Consider the following 17,656-nt stretch of genomic DNA (forward strand, 5'->3'; position numbering starts at 1 on the left):
CCGTCAGCTACACAGTGATGCCCTGACTCGAAGAGAGGACTATTCTGCTTCTGTGGGAACACTGGTCATTTTATTTCATTTTATTTTTATTTTCTATAATTTAATTTTTATTGTTGAATTTTTAAACTGAATGAACGATGAACACTGGTTGTTGTAGAACACCAGTCTTCTTTCGGCTCTGAGGTCCTCAGTAGCCAGAGTCTTTTCGGGAAGTTTTCTGTTAGACACCTGGCCCTCTGATATTGGGGTCTACAGTTATAAGCTTTTCAGAGTCCTTAAATATGGACACTGCATTTCTGTTTCTCAGTATCCTTGACGTTTGGATGATTTTAGAGACGAAAAGGTCTCTTTACTCCGCAATCTTACAATAGGGGCTCTTTGTAATTTTTTCTACCTAATGACTCTGGCTCTTAATATAGTTTTTAAAATTGAGTTTTTCAACATCATCAATATTAAATTTTAATGAGACATGAAGCTACTTATAAATAAAATTTTATAAATGCTTGAAATTCAATGTATTGCATGATAATTTGGACTAGTAAGAAAAGGAAACATGCTCCTTTTAAATTAACCATGATTACTTATATAGAGAGTACACTGGCCAAATTTAAATACACAATTAGGTACCTAATTATGTTCTAAATTTAGCTGCATGCAGAAAGAGATGATCACATGTGCCTAATAAAATTAATTTCCTCATTTTGGTGAAACATTATCTTTTGTTTCCATAAGAACTTTCAAAATAATCTAAAACACTAGTTTGTGTATCTACATAGATACATAATATCAGGAAATAGTTACCAATTTCAATCTAAACTATAGGGACCATGTTAACATTTTTTGATTATAGTTCAAAGGCAACATTTTCATTATCTAACCATTAGTGCTACAATGATGCTGAATTCAATCATCGTTTGAGAAAAAGAAGAAAATAGACCAAATTAAGCTTGTATAGAAAGGGAAGTCATGAGGAAGAATGAACACTGCCGACAAAAGCAGACGAAATCAGGGAAAAGAACAATGAGAAAACAGCTTAATTCTCTATTATGGCTCTACATCCTAATACAAATATGACGTGTCACCTATGAATTCAAAAGGGCACATACTTTGGTCCATTAGTAAATATTTATAAAGGGTTTCCTACCAAGCAGGCATTGCTCCAGGCCCTGGAGACATGAAGATAAAAAGATGTGCTTCCTGTTTTCCAGGAGCTTAAATCCTTGGGAGATCAATGTGCAAATAAACAGTAGAGCTACAGTAAGATTACTGCCTTTGTGGGAGCTTACCACCCTCCAGGGCAATTCCCTCCTACAACTGGGCTTCTGAAGCCCACATGCTTTAGAAGGAGACTTCCTTGCTCAAAGAGATATTGTCCCCTACATTAGGTGAAGCTACTGTAAGTCACAGTGAAAAAAAGATAAATCCACTTTAATATAATGCAGCAGTTGGAGTTTAGGCACAACTGCTGCATTTAAAATGGTCAGGGGGCGATTTGATTTAGCAACATGATTTTAAAGGCTTGGAGATTTCCAGTGCAAGGACAGCCTAACTCTTGAATGTTGGCCACTCTCCATCCAAGACATGGGCACACTCAGCCCCTAAAAGAAAGAGCAACAGGCTCTAACCAGCCATGCATTCCAGTCCTGCCCCAGCTGGGAGCTTGCTCCGAGCGGGTTACTAAATCTATAACGTATCTCATCTCCCACACCACACCTGTGATTTCCTGCTCATGTCTGAAAGTCACTGGCATAATCTTTGCACTTTTGAGACGGGGGGAAGGATGTAAGATTGGTTCCAAAGCCAGGGAAGTATAAGAGAGACAGCAAATTAAAATGTTTTACCTCTGTTGGCTTCTAAATTTTTATGAACCAGAAAACTGTATCATTGGCCAAAAGAAGAATGCCCATCTAACTATCAGTACAATGCTGGAGATTACTATGAGGGCATACTAAATATATAAGAATAAAATTTAGGGATTTATTTGCAAAATGCACTCTTTAAAAATACCAACAATTTATGCTTCTTTCAGCCCAATTTCAGTATTATATTCAGTCCAAAGGCTGTAGCCTTGTGGTTTAGTTCATATATCTAGAACATATTCCTCACTCAGTGCAAGATCTTCACATGTTCTTTCTGAAATTCAAACACTTATCCCAGAGTTCATTATGCCATCCTGCATAACACTATCCAGGAGCTGCTAGGACCGAAGGCCAGGGTGGGAATAGGATTTATCAGCCACTCTGTCTGATGTGTGAAGGTGGATGGGCTGGGTTTGAACCAGTTTCCCTCCTGGGTAGACAGGGGTGATGCACTCTTTCCTGGCTATGAGATCCCCATTGTACAGCTGGCCCATTAAAAAGTGAAACCACACCAAAAGACAGATTAAAAATAAGTAGATTTGGCTTCCAAAAGAGCACAACCACCATCCCATTACACACTGAAAGACTTTCCTCTTAGGACCTGGGTAAAAGTGTCTAGAACTCTCTTAAATGTACCTGGGCCTTAAAACTTTAAGAAAAAATTAAATTTTTTCAAATGACTCCAACAACTCTGCTATGGATTGAATGTTTATGTCCACTCCCTCAGCCCCTGCCATTCATATATTGAAGCTCTAATCCCCCAATGTGATGGCATTAGGAGGTGGGGCCTTTAAAAGTTGATTTGGTTTAGACCAGGTTTTGAGGCGTGGGGTTCTCATGATGGGATTAGTGTCCTTATAAGAAGAGACCAGAGAGCTTTCTCTCCCTCTCTCCCCACTCTCTCTCTCTCTCTTCTCCCCAACCCATCCCATAAGCACACAGAGAGAAGACAGCCATCTGCAAGCCAGGGAGAGGGGTAACCAGACCTAACCATGGTGCATCCTGGTCTCAGACTTCCAGCCTTCAGACTGGTAAGAAGTAAATTTCTGTTGTTTATGCCACCCAGTCTACGATATTTTGTTATGGCTGCCTGAGCTGACTGAGACAAATTCTCAGAGCATAAAATAATTGTTTAGAATCCCATGTTTTTTTGCTTCAATCGTGAAAGATGTGCAACTTGCATGGAATTGTAACAAATGCAATGATACCAACTAAACGGCAGATGCCAAGTTCTTTCTTTACTGTGCGTGACGGCACGTTTCAGGACTTAATAGGACAAGCCACAAATCAATGTACCCGTTTGGCACGTCATATTCACATACAAGCATTTCCCATACCTCTGTTATATAGTTGATGCACATTCATTAAGTATCTCATTAGCTGTATCCTGTTCCAAAATTACTTTTCGGCTCTCACACACTCCTCAATGTCTAGTATTCCAGTTACTTAAGACTTACCTTGCCTACTAGTTAAATGTGGAAGGAAACCAAGTCTTGTTGACTCAGAGGGTTCTTTGAGTCCACAACCCTGAACCTTACTCAACAGACAAATAGTTTTAAATGCTATAATTAAGAATTGAGAGATATTTAAGTCTATGCAGACACTGCTGAATGTACATAGACACAGACTGTATGTTATAGACTGTAAGGGAGAATATATTAAAACTTACAGTTGTGTTTCTTAAAAACTACAGCCAGTCTGAACATAAAATATCAATTATACAACTATTTTCTCCATTTCATAAACATTGTAAAATAGAAACTGAAAAGGTGTTTTATCAGTAAGACAGACCTATCTCATTAAAGCCACTGTAGCCCAGCTCTTGCCTGCTAAGTCCCAGATCTTCAAGGTCCATGCATTTAAATCCTGGGGGGCACTGGTAGCCTTCTTCCAGCTCTGGTGAGCAGTGTGTATCTGGGATAGCTAAACTATTCCAGGTTACATTTCTGCAAACAACACAGAAAAGGATCAGACAATTTCAACAAGTGTAAGTGTTGCTTAAAATGCATAATGTAATCATTCTTCATTAGTAACTGCTGTATATGGACACAGATTTAAGATTCCTGATTCATGAATGGTATTCATAACATTAATGCCATGAACATTCTCAAACGATACCTGATTCATCCACACAGAAGCTCTTTATAAGAACATTATCGCCATGACGGTTTTTGTCATTGAAGACCAAGACTCAGAAAAAGCGAAGGAAGGAATTTTTCTGTAGATTTGCAAGGAATGTTAACTTGTCTGGGGACTCCTTGTTACCCACAAATCCTTCTCCTACTATGGGCACAAATGTTACTTCACTTCTAAGCAACAGTAAATGATGACAATCACTCTCCACATGGTACAAAAGTACTGTAAGTCTCATAAGTGATACTTGGCCTTCTTCTGGGTTGTCAGATGTTCAGTTTAGGAAAAAAACCAGATAAATAAAGTGAGACTGAAGGAATTAAAGATATCACATTGGAAAGAGAGAGATTATGAGCTGATTTAGTGATAGCTCCAGGAGTATTACAGGGTTTTATTTATTTATTTTTTAGGTAGTTGGTGATATAATTACTTTTCATCTTTCTGGAGAACACACTGGACATTAAGTTGATGTAGAAGGATTTAGACGAGTAATGGATTTCTTGGTAGTGAGTACAGGTAACCACTGGAAAGGTGATTGTGGAATCTCATTCTGGGACCTTAAAATGGGCCCCAAATAGCTGCTATCTGAGATGACTGACATGGCTTGTGTAGGGGCCAAAGTTTAAGCTAGATGATTCCACAAACCTTACAAACCCATGACTTTATTATAGTCATTTCCCACTGCATCAATGTTTCCAGGCATTTCCTAAATGGGGACCAACCTTAGGACTGTCTCAGTCTCCTCTGCTTATGGCCAAATTGAGGCAGATGTGTTGGGTCACATTGCTTTTTTTAATATCCTCTTACATTCAGTTGGCCACTTCCCCTTATATAACATGTTTTCTCTAGAGTATGATGCCTAACTCTCCACGATCCCTTAGCTGCTGGAGGCCACCATGCCCATGTGCACACACACAAAATCTCCTGCAAAGACATACACAATTTTACACAGTCTTACGCACACACATGCACACAATCCCTGGTAATACACTGCCCAGTTCCATCTCAGTCAAAACAAACTTCTATGTTTACTCCTTCAGGGTTCTGCTCTTTGTTAGCAGCAAGTGAGCTCATTTGTCAATACATCTCAGGGAATGTTTAAATAATTGTCGTATTTTAAGCTGGTCCTTTGGACCCCACATGCAAAAGGAAAGGCTCTGCTTGTGGAAATCACCACTTGGTTGTGTCAGAAAGATATGATTTTAGGCACACACGTCACTTATTTCCCCTCCTTCTACATTCTTATACGCAGGCCAAATGATGCATCTTCGCTTAAGTCTAGCCTGACTCTATGTTTTTGAGTTTGTACCCACACATCAGAACAAAGTGGTAAGGGGACTGGGCTTCAGAGTTTCAGAGGAAGGCTTTCTGGGTTGGTTCCAAGCTCTGCCACTGACTGGCTGTGTGACTTGAATAATTTTAAATGTTTCTAAGCTCGGTTTCCTCATCTGTGAAACAGGGAGAGAAGCTTGTGTGAGCTTTAAGTAAAATAAACCAAGTAATGCATTCATCACAGCACCTAGCGTGTTTCAAGCACTCAATAAATGCTTACTATAAATGATTATTAGTCATTACAATAATAAAATGTAACATAAATCCTGGCATGTGAAAGCACAACAATAAAGGATTCTCAAAAGAACAGAAGGAATTTTGGTACGTGATCCTGAAAGCATTTTGTTCACAGAATTGTGCAGCTGAAAGAAACCTTATAGATGACCTAGTTCTTAATTCGTAAGTGAGGAAGGTAAGGTGAACTGCTGGAAGGGGAAAGTGTACTAGCCCATCAAAATCAGTAATTTTTTTTCACTTCCAATACTTTAAAAAGACAACAGCAGCAAATATCTGACAAAAACACTCTGTCTACACAAAACGGTTTCAAAAAACATCATCTTTCAGTTATTTGGATAACTGGACTCTGGCGCCAGTCTGTTGGGTGTGAATTCCGGCTCAGCCCTTACTACATGTGTGACTTCGCCAATCTGTGCCTCAGTTTCCTCATCTCTATGATGGCGGGAAAATACTTCCTTCAAGGAGCTGTGGGGAAAATGTTACATCTGTAAAATACTTAAAACAGGCACTTGGTAGACAATAAGTGCTAGGTGTGACCTATTGTAATTTATAGTTTGAAGTTTGTACATTCCCTAGATTGAACCCCTAGCCCTGGCATGGACAGCCTCAGTTTCCACATTTCAAAAATGGGGACGGCAATTATACCTACCTTGTGTGGGGGGGTCTTAATGATTAAATGTGGTAATGTACCACTCTCAGAATAGCACTGGAAATAAGTTAATCAGTCAATAATTGTTAACTATTTTGATCATTTTCATTAACTTATAAATATTAGGGTATTTTTTCCTCTTCGATTCCACTTGTTTTTTCTTTCATATTAGTACTGATTCCCATTTGAAGCACAACCCTCACCAGCACAGATAGTATTTTGAAATCTTTTGGCTTCGGAGGCAGCAGATTTGAAACATGTTATTTTTGCCAACATCAAGCTCTTAGAGGATGCTTATTAGAGACATATTTATTAGATGATTAATTGCTCTGGAACTTACGTATCTAAAACCACATGATAAATATCCTTTCTAAAAACTGAGATGAACATCATGAGTTTCAGAATATCTACTGGTTATTTATCTTAGTTTCATCTTCTCAGTTAACAAGAATTTTATAGATTTTATTTTTATTTGTTACTGTTAATTACTTCCTTGTTCATTTTCCCTCAGATAGTCAGGATAGAACAAGAGGCTCTCTGGAATTAGGGGGGGTGAAATTCTTTTTTCTTTTTTCTTTTTTTTTTTTGAATTTTTGAATTTTATTTTTTTGTACAGCAGGTTCTTATTAGTTATCTATTTTATACATATTAGTGTATATATATATCAATCCCAATCTCCCAATTCATCCCACCACCACCTCCCTCCACCCCCGCCACTTTCAGGGGGGTGAAATTCTCACTCCAACCAGCCATATCCTAAATAAAGACAATGATTCTCCCAGTCATAATAAATATCCATTCATGCTTAAGTGGGAATCAATACTTTCTTACTCACAGCCCCCTAAAGACGTCCACGTTCTCACCTCCAGAACCTGTGAATATATTATCTTACCTGGCAAAAAGGAATTAAGGTACAGATGTGAACAAGGCTAAAACTCTTGAGTTGGGGAGATCATCCTGGATTACCTAAGTGGGCCCCACCTAATCGCACAAGTTCTTCAATGTGGAAAGCCTTTTCCGGTTGTGGTTAGAGAACTGTGCCTGTGTGGAAAGGAAGGCTCAGAGAGACGCAACGCGGCTGGCTTTGAAGATGCTAGTTCTGTCCATATGTCTCAGGTCATTCTCCTTTTCCATCTCCTCCTCCTGTAATTCACCTTCAGTACTGAGTTGCTCTGAGCTTGGTCCTTGGCTTTCATGATGCTCTCTCCCTATGCAATTAAGTCCACTTTCATAGTTTCAATTCTCTACCATCTTAGATGCCATTTTAGAGTCCCAGAGCTACATGTCCAACTGCCTGTTAGATCTCTCCACTTTGCTACACCACAAGCACCTCCAACTCTATGGACCCCATACTAAACTCAGACCCTTTGCCAACGTTCCCTCTCATCACAAGCAGCACCAGAGCACCACCATCCAAAGTGTTGAGCGATCCAGATATCTTGGAATCACCTTGATACCTTATTCTCCTGTCACCCTTATAACTAATCATCATGTTCCCTAAATATCCTCCAAAATATCTTTTGGGTTCATTCAACTCTCCATGTCCACCTCTACCTGCACCAGAATCCGGCCTCCTAACTGGTCATTCTGCAGCCTCTTTCAGCCCTTCTTATCCATTTGTCACAGAGCACGTAGAGAGGCTTTTCATAATCACTGTCCTACATTGTGTCGGTCAGTGACAAATCTTTAATATGATCTACAAGACCGTGAAGGACCTGGCTCCTGCCCCTCCAAGTGTCCTAGCATCCAACCACGTTTGTCTTCCCCCAGCTCTCCATGAGCTCCATCTACTGCAGAACCTTCTCCCCTGCTTGGAAATCTCTCCTCCCATCTTTGCTTCGTTAGTCCCATTTTTTAAGCCTTCAGGGCCCAGCCTGAATGTCACCTTCTCAGGGGAGCCACCCTAAGTCACTCAGACTGGGTTAGGTTTCCCTATTAGAAATTCTCAAAGCACCCATGCTTTTCACTTCTGGCACTTGGGACCCGTGTCACTCATGTTTGTGTGGTCAACTCTTCATTGGATTCTTCCCAACTCGACTGTTGCCCAGTGTAACTTTCAATTTCATACAGCTCCGGACACAGTCTAAATTTATAGGCTGAATTTATTTGTGACCTTGGGTAGACTGTGTTGTCCAGATCTTTGGTCCACATCAGTCTAGATGTTGCCATGAAAGTGTTTTTTAGATGTGATTAACATTTAAATCTGTAGACTTTAAGTAAAGCAGAAGACCCTCTATAATGTGGGTGGGCCTCATCCTATTAGTGGAAGGCCTTAAGAGAGAAGTCTCCAAAGAGGAAAGAATTTTATCTCCAGACTGCCTTTGGACTCAGGACTTCAATATCAACTCCAGCTGGAATTTCCAGCTCGCTGGCCTGCTCTGAAGATTTTGGTCTTGCTGGTCCCCACAATCACATGAGCCAACTGCTTAAATAAATCTCTTTTTCTCTCTATACGTATACACCCTACTGACTCTATTTCTCTCTGCTTAAGAGAGCTAACCCTAGAAATGAATTCCCGAAACGGACTGCTTGTTCTGCTATAGTCATGGCATGCTGGTGTGGCTTCTATCCCGGGGAAAAGCAGGCTGGTCTGGCTGAACTTGAGACATCACAATGATACTACATATGATGTCTACGAAGGCAGCTACAGTCAACACTCTTTGCCAGGGGCTGGATCGGCAGGCTCTTCATTTCACATTCACGCAGTATGTTCCGAAGTGGCAGTGCATCATCTGAGAACTCAGCCCTCAAACAGGCAGCCTTAACCACTTACTCATACAGCCCATTTAGAACTTGTCTCCTAAGCATGCGCTTCTTGGAACCAAAGAAGAATTAAAGGTTTTACTCAAATACTCTGGAGGGACACATGCTGAAGATCACCTCACATACTGACAGAATTACAGTAAATATTTAAAAGCACAGAAATCAGTGTCAAGGAGATCTGGTTTTAAACCTTGCTTCTGGTACTTCCAAGCTGTTTCATCTTAGACATCTTCTTTAAGGAAACTGAGCTTCAATTTCCTTCTCTGTAATAAGGAGTGTAAAAGTAGAACACAACTTACCAGATTGTTACGAGTATTAAATGAGAAAATAACAGATATCAGTTGTTCAATGAAGGTTATTTCCACTAACAATAATCGGAGTCATATATTAATAATTATATTAACTAGTTACTATAATTATTAACATTAATTACAATATAATAATTATAAATTAGCATTGCATATGATTATAATATATAATAAATATATTATTAATCATATTAATAATAAAATCTATATTATTACATTATCCTCTTTTGGGGAAGTAAACATAAAATCAAAAGAAGTGCTATAGTATAATTGACCAAAATAAATTACTCGATTTCTTTTCGACCCTTTTCAAACTGTAGGATTTTCTTTTTTTATCCTGAAGACTCTCACGAATGCTTTTGCTCTTTTGGTGAAAATCACACAGGTATTAATTTTTCATATGGGAGTTTAGTTGATTCTCAAATATTTTCTTTTTTTTTTTGGCCATGCCACACAGCTTGTGGGATCTCAGTTCCCTGACCAGGGATTGAACCTGGGCCATGGCAGTGAAAGCCCAGAATCCTAACCAGTAGGCCACCAAGGAACTCCCTCAGATATTTTCTTACATTTAATTTTAAACCATTATCATCATATGAAAGGTTAATCTAACTGGTGGCTCAAGTGGTCTGCATCTTTGAGATGCATGTGCACAACAAATTTATAAGAGATATATGGAGTAATACAAATATATTGCATATCATTATTTTATAGATTCAGATGAGACTGAACCCCCTGGAATATAACATCAACATAGAGATAGAAACCAGGTGTAATATGGTTTTAATTTTCTCTACGACATACATTATGAAGAGTTTATGGTTACGGATGTGGGTCTGTATGTGAAATAGGTTTATGAATGTGGGATTATAACATTGCAGAGGTTGGTTAAATGGCGGCACAAGCATGGGCTGGGAGTTCAAATCCCAGCTCCCTCGTTTACCATGTGGACACATTATTTAACCTCTTTGAGGCTGTGTCTTCATCTGCAAAATGGGGGAAATAATCCTTTCAGATTGTTCTAAAAAGTAGTTACAAGCAAAATATCTGAGACATAATAGGTGCTCCACAATCATTGCTATTAATTTATTTAGAAATCTACATATATCATCAGAGTACTTTCATTTCTTAAATATTAAAGAAAATGTTTCCAATATCCAAACTTGTTCTTATATCTCCCACTTGGCAGATATCTCAGCCTGAGCCCTGTAAGTTAAATAGAGCAGTCTTTTTTCATCTTTTCAAAAGAAGTTTAAATATTAATCAAGAAGACTTCACAGACCTTTGCATGAATTTGAGGCACTTATGATTTTACATATTCTACAAAATCCTCTCTTGATAAATCCATGGAAATTAAAAATTAATATTCTAAGTCCCATGTTTCTATTTTTAATTCTTCTGACCTCTCCATTTTTAAAAAACCTCGTTATGTTGTGAACGGAATTTATAAGACAATCATTCATTTATTTTATAAGTACCCTAAAGGGAAAACTTAAAAATTTTTTATTTGGACCAGCAATAGAAAACTGCCCCAAATCTGGCTTTATATTGTCTCTGGTCTAAGTCTTAGTGATATTTTATAAAATACCACCAAGTCCTAAAAACTGCCATTGGGTGGGGTAACCATAAAATGTATTGTCCATACTGAGGCTCTCCTGAGATCACAAAGGAAGTTATTAGTAATTACTCTGCAGCAACAGGGATACACCAGGATTGTCCTGGGTGCCTGTGACGTGTGGTCCCCTACCTCTGGGTCTTAAAGCTGATGGTCCAGTCATTACAAATATTCACCCAGACTCGTGGTTGAATCCTCTCTCCACATAGTAAACTTTTATGAACTTAACATTTACATTTCCTTACCTTAAAGCTTTTCTAATTATCTCAGTCTTGGGGATGAGATGTCATTATTTGATACTAAGCTATGAATAAATTTCTCTCCTTTCTCAGGAATGATAATCAGGTGTCAGGTAAATCTTCACCTTTTCTATTTCACCTACCAGCTCCTTTTTACACGTTCCTCTTTTAGCTTCAGGGAGATTTCTGCCAGCACGTTTGGCATTTTGCAACACCTGTTTCTGCCACAGGCCACTGCCCTCCTCAGCTCTCTTTAGGATATGAACTGCCTTGCTTAGTCAAATCCCATTACTTCTTCCATAATTGCCTTAGGTCACAAGTCATTACCAGAGAAGAAGCTAAAGCTTTACTAGTAATGCTACAGAGGACACAGCTGAGATGCCCTTCTATCTGCTTTATAAGAAATCAGCTCCATTCAAAAGCAAAATTCCATGTATTGAATTCCTTCCTTATTTATCCTGTTTGCTTCACAGATTAAACATAATCAGTTCTGGAGGTCAGCCGTGAAACCTAGGACATACAGGTTTCTGAACAGGCGCATCTCTGCCTGAAAGCTCTCCCGTTATTAGGCTACAGTGCATGCAAATTAAGCAGAGGTTGGAACAATTGTTAAAGGATGATGATGAAGAGAAATGAGGTCATGACAGCAACTGGCAACACTTATCTCTGGAAACACAACCATCATACCAAAGCTTAATATCTGACTCAGAGATGTTTATGAGAAATTCTAGTTAAGAAGCAACAAAAGGAAAGAAAAAAGTTGGGAAATTCTTTTAAATGGGGATTTTTATATGTTTCATTCTGACTTTGGACACTGTTTGAGTCTCTAAAAAGAAAGCAAAATAATGTCTGGGCTGGAACTAACGGTAAAACTGTATTGACGGTTTTTCTGCTAATGAGCGAGACTTTAAAACTCAGTTAACACTGAACTGAAAATATAAAAGAAAAATGGTGGAAATGATTGGTCCTTGAAATAAGTCATCAAACTTATGAAAATTGTTTTCATCAGTAACACTGCTCATAAAACCATGTGGCCAATTATGTATTTTCTTCTCAAATAGTAAATTAAGAATCACATAAAGGGAAGGCAAAATCCATGTGTGTGTACATAGCCATTGGGCAGATTTTACAAATATAAGAAAGAGAAAACGCAGACGTCTCCCTATAACTGCTATGTCTCTAGTAACTGAAAAGTCTGCCAACACGTATGAAATTCTTCCCAGTGCATTCCTTTTTTTTAGGATAACGTAATGAGTTGGAGCTAATAGAATATGAGAGGTCTCTTAACATTTTTTTCAGACACTCATTTTTGAGAACAGAGTACATCATGGAGCCGGGTAAGAGGACTTACTGGATGATTCAAAGGCCATGAGTTCAGATGACACTCATACCTGTCTGCCCTATTTGTATTATATTTTCTGTGTCAAAGTTAAGTTTGCAGCATGATGCCTGATCCCCTAGCTGGGTTAACAAGTTTGAGAATTCTTGCCTTTCAACTTGGTTTTTAATAAAATGGGAACTCTAAACCAGCCTCTCAAACTCACTGCGGTTAGAACACAGCTGCTTCCTTACCCAGAAGCTTTCTCTTTTCTTCACTTCTACGTCTATTGTCTCTGCCCACATGATATTTTTCCACCCTCATATTCATTCATGGAACAATCTAGACATATTCTACAGCCCACATACATTTAAAAAAAAAAAAAAACTACCTACAGGTTTCCTGCCACGCATTTCTTCCCTCACCCACACAAGTCAACTCCCTTACTCACCACTTCCTTCAACTTTCCTATCCTGTGTTTGTACTAATTCACTGCTATCCTCTGCTTTTAAAGTTGCTTTTCTATTTTTTAACAATTTCTCCTTTGTCACTTTTAGCAACTTGCTTTTCTTCCTGTTCTTTTTTTATTTCCTCTTCTTTATCAATTTGTCATAAAGTTGTCATTATCTGTCCAAATATAACACATTATTAACCATGCCGTCAATCAATAGTTACTAAGTACTTTCTCTGTGCTAGGATACTAGGTACTGACCACAGGGAAATGAATCTTATCGACCCTTTCCCAAATGTATCCTTAAGGACCTCACAGTGTAATGAGGAAAATAGGGAAAAAAATAGCTGTGAGTGCCAGAGTGCTGATTCTAGCAAGACGGACTACATTAAATTTAGCTCCTTCCACTACAAACAGCTAGATCTGTTGGATGAACACTAACATTTAAAAATGCATATCTGGGCTTAGAAGAAAGAAAAATACATTCCAAAATCGCAACATATAAGAGGAAACTAAAAACTAGAGGAAGGGAAATACATGAGTTGACTAAATGGTGGTCTCAATGGGGACTAAGTACCCAGTAGCCATGAGCTTGGGTTTCAATGCCTACAAGAAGCAGAAGACAGGGTCCTAAGCCCATGTGAGTCTGGGAGCGGGAAATGGGACTCCCAGGCATACAGACATATTATGATTTAAACGAGCTCCAGGGCGTGATATTGGTGAAGGGATCGTCAAACAGGTCAATCAGGCACAATAGAGATTATAGTTACAGACCCAAATATAGACAGGGAATTAGTAAATGAGAAACGTAGCGTTAAATTCTGTGAGTAATGACACACAATAAATAGTGCGGGGAAAACTGCCTTACCATATGATGAAAATCAGTTGTAGTAAGGTATACGTGACATACAATATATTGCACATATTAAAAAGAACAGCTTGATAAATTCTGACATATGCACAGAACCGCACTCAAGAAAATGAACATACTGACTAATCCCAAAGGTTTCCTAGTGCCCCTTGGTCATCTCTTTCTCCTACCCTAACCCTTATTCCCAGGCAACCAATGATTTCCTTTATATCATCATAGACAAGCTTGCATTTTCTAGAATTTTATATACATAGAACCACAGAATATGTACTCTTTTTCATCTAGCTTCATTTACTCAATGTAATTATCTTGAGACTCAAGATGTTATGTATATCAATATCTCATACTTCTTTTATTGCTAAATAGTAGTCATTACATGGATATACCACAATCTGTTAATCCATTTACCTGTTGATGGAAATTTGGGGTGTTACCAAAGTGGGCTATTACAAATAAAGCCTTTGTATGTATAAGCATACATAAGTCTATGTATAAGTCTTTGTATGGACATAAGTTTTCATTTCTCTTGGTTAAGCCCCAGGAATAATGAATGGGATATATGGTAGATGTCTGTTTAATTTTTAAGAAACTGCCCGACTGTTTTTCAAAGTAGTTATACCATTTTCCATTCCCATCTTGTTTAAATAAGATATGAAAATATCCTGACGGTATTATGTTCCCACGCTGAGGAAACTTTCTAAATGTACACTTTGAATTCGCTGAATCTACTTTCCCACAGGGTTACATTTTTCAGTCTGGCTTGTCTTGAGTATTTGTCTTAAACATTTGCACAAAACAATTTTGAAGCAGAGAATACAGAACATAGAGGGCACATAAATATTTTTTAAAAAATTGAGACAGAGGTTTTTCTCATGAGAACTGCAGAAAAGTCCTTATGAATCACCTAGATAAAAGTGGGAAGCAGCAGCACAGCACAGGGAGATCAACTCGGTGCTTTGTGATGACCTAGAGGGGTGGGATAGGGAGGGTGGGAGGGAGGCTCAAGAGGGAGGGAATATGGGGACACGTGTGTGCATATGGCTGATTCACTTTGGTGTACAACAGAAACTAACACAGTATTGTGAAGCAATTATACTCCAATAAAGATCTATTTTTTAAAAAAGGCAGTTAGTAGATAAACTTACCCTGGTTTTGTGTCATTTACTACACAGTGATAGGTAAATGTCCCAAACATCTGAACTCCTAAAATTCCATAAAGAAGTAGAAAGAAAAGGAGGAAAATGGAAACACTCCATATTTGTTCTCCTGATCGCCTAGGGGGAAAAAATAGGTAAAGTAGGTAAAACTTACCCCCAAAAATCATAAACCTATCCCCTTAACTTACGTAAAAGCGGTGCTTACTTCAAAATATTTGTAATTCTGGTCCTTGGTAGTTCAAATCGGAAATAAATCCGGAATGCCCGGATCATAATTAGTGGCCGTGGGATCCGTAACATGCCCCAAGGGGACATCTGATCAACTATATCAGCGATTTCAAATACCTGCAAATTCAGACGTGAACAAACAATTCAGACTTTCGCTTAGCAATGCTTGTAGTCAGGACTATACAGACAGCATCAGAGGTTCATCCTGTGCCCTGCATTATCTTCCACCGAAATCAACTTTCTTTGGAGTACATTTTGAAGCTATAGCTTTCTTAAGAGCAACAAATACATAAACTAATGAAAGTGTCGTTAATCTTGTTCATTTTCTGTATAATCCATCAAGGCACAGTTTTTATTACAAAGTGCCAACGTAGAATACAGAATAAGCATGCTAAGCCTTCCTCACTAATAATGGTCTTTGGTGGAACTTTTTGAGTATCTAGAACACAAAGTAATGGCGAAAGGGTTAAAAATACTATGAAAAAGATGAAAAAGAATTCCATTTACCAGTAGAGGCAAGATGATAATTAGGAAATGTTTGTCAATCATACAATAGTTATTAAATGGAAAAGAACATATTTAAAATGTAGGATGAAATTAATTATTGGAGAGGTGAGCTTTATTAAAAATAAGGACAGCTTATCAATAAGCACCACGATGAGTTTGCAGGATGCACTATGAATTTATTTTATTCTGATTTTTTTTAAATGAAGAATACAGTAACTTCAGTTGAATTAAAGGCAAAATCAAGCCTGAATGAATGCATGGGAATGAATTCTACTGGTTTTCAATAAAATCCGTCCTTCAGGCCTTTTTAATCTATGTTCCCCATTTCTCATAGTAAGGCATTTTCTATTAGCAATACAGCATTTTATGTTAAGCAATATTTATCCCAATGTATTTATATTATTTTAGCTATTTTTAGTGAGAATTCAGTCACATAAAGGACTGGAATTTTAATTTTTAAATTCAAATTTTTATTCTACAAATACAGAAACCTCACTCCATGTTCTTTCCTTTATTTCAATGAATATATTTCTAACATCTGCTTAATAAGAAATAATCTCATATGGTACTAATTTTTATTTCTGATTGAGAAATAATTCAAAAATGTGACTGACAATGATTAAAATGTTAGGCTTTTTAAAACCAATAAACATTAAAAAAAATAATGTTTTGGGAAATTACACAATCACATGGTCTTTGGTGGAACTATTTGAGTATCTAGAACACAAAGTAATGGCGAAAGGGTTAAAAATACTATGAAAAAGATGAAAAAGAATTCCATTTACCAGCAGAGGCAAGATGATAATTAGGAAATGTTTGTCAATCATACAATAGTTATTACATGGAAAAGAACACATTTAATATGCAGGATGAAATATATATATACTCTTTAATATATCTATTTAGATTTTCAATGTAAAATCATGTCCATTTTGGAAAATACCCCCTTGTAATTTAAAAGTGTTTAATTACCTGTAACACCAATGAAACCCAAAGGCAAAAGACCATAAATCCATCAAAAACACACCAGCGATCTTTCACATAGGAACTATCCCCCTAAAAATAAATTTCACATGGCGTTATCAGACGAAATGAATAATTTCAAAAAACATCTGTGGAGGGAATAATCAAGTGTTAATTCAGTATAAGCTATGTACAATTTTTGTATCATAATTGAGCAGACTTTCCAAAAGAACACTTTTAGCATTTTAAGTGGTATTATATATGAGGAAAATAATTTATAAAACACAAGTAACTGCAGAACTTTGCATGTAAAATTTTAAATTCATGCAAAGGTAAAAACATCACTGTTTTTTCTCTTAGCCACACAGAGTCCACCACATAAGGAACCAGAGGCCATCCTACTTAATAGGCTGCTTAGGTCCTAAAACCACCTCTTCCTATAAGAACCAAGGTTAGTCCTTCACTGGCCATTGAGCACACAGTGGTCAGTGAAGGACTTTAAATCTCTGGGAACAACCATCATTAGTGGAAAATTAGCCAGGAATTCATGTTGAACTGAATTAGAAGTGAAGATGAAGAAACTTGCCTTCATTTTCAAAATAAACATATATCGACTTAACTTTAATTGGGATTTTAAATGTAAAAGAAAGATAAGGAAGACATACTACTTTCATTTTTTACTTGTGAGTCTACTCTGACATTAGAATGCATTATTTTATAAAATGTTTTTAAATGTTAACTTTTTAAAAATGTAAATATACAGTATATGATGTTGATAAGTGTTACACAGAAAAATTAAAGTATATATTTTCAAATTGACTTTTAGTAAACAAATGTGTTCTTTACTTGTTGTTGAGCAAAAAGTGAGAGAAAAATATTACTTGATCTTTATTTGAAGAACTAGGCATAATTGTGATTGCTTAAAAAATGTAAAAAATTCCAAAAATGAAAACTGAAATTTTATGGGGCTCAGCAGAGAACTATTTTAAAATAGTAACAATTAAAAGTAAATATTAGGCAAGAAAGAGA

General features: G+C 37.3%; 1 protein-coding gene across 1 annotated transcript in view; it reads right to left on the minus strand.

Moving 5' to 3' along the window:
- NALCN (sodium leak channel, non-selective) overlaps positions 1-17,656 on the minus strand; it is a 293,862-nt gene that overhangs the window by 251,751 nt on the left and 24,455 nt on the right. Inside the window, exons 4-7 of the mRNA XM_060129171.1 lie at positions 16,637-16,720; positions 15,135-15,274; positions 14,918-15,046; positions 3,651-3,805 (exon numbers count right to left, since the gene is read on the minus strand). Of these exons, the coding sequence (XP_059985154.1) occupies positions 3,651-3,805; positions 14,918-15,046; positions 15,135-15,274; positions 16,637-16,720 (508 nt within the window). The remainder of the gene's footprint in view (positions 1-3,650; positions 3,806-14,917; positions 15,047-15,134; positions 15,275-16,636; positions 16,721-17,656) is intronic.

Source organism: Lagenorhynchus albirostris, chromosome 18 (assembly GCF_949774975.1).
Source record: "Lagenorhynchus albirostris chromosome 18, mLagAlb1.1, whole genome shotgun sequence".
Lineage (NCBI taxonomy): Eukaryota > Metazoa > Chordata > Mammalia > Artiodactyla > Delphinidae > Lagenorhynchus > Lagenorhynchus albirostris.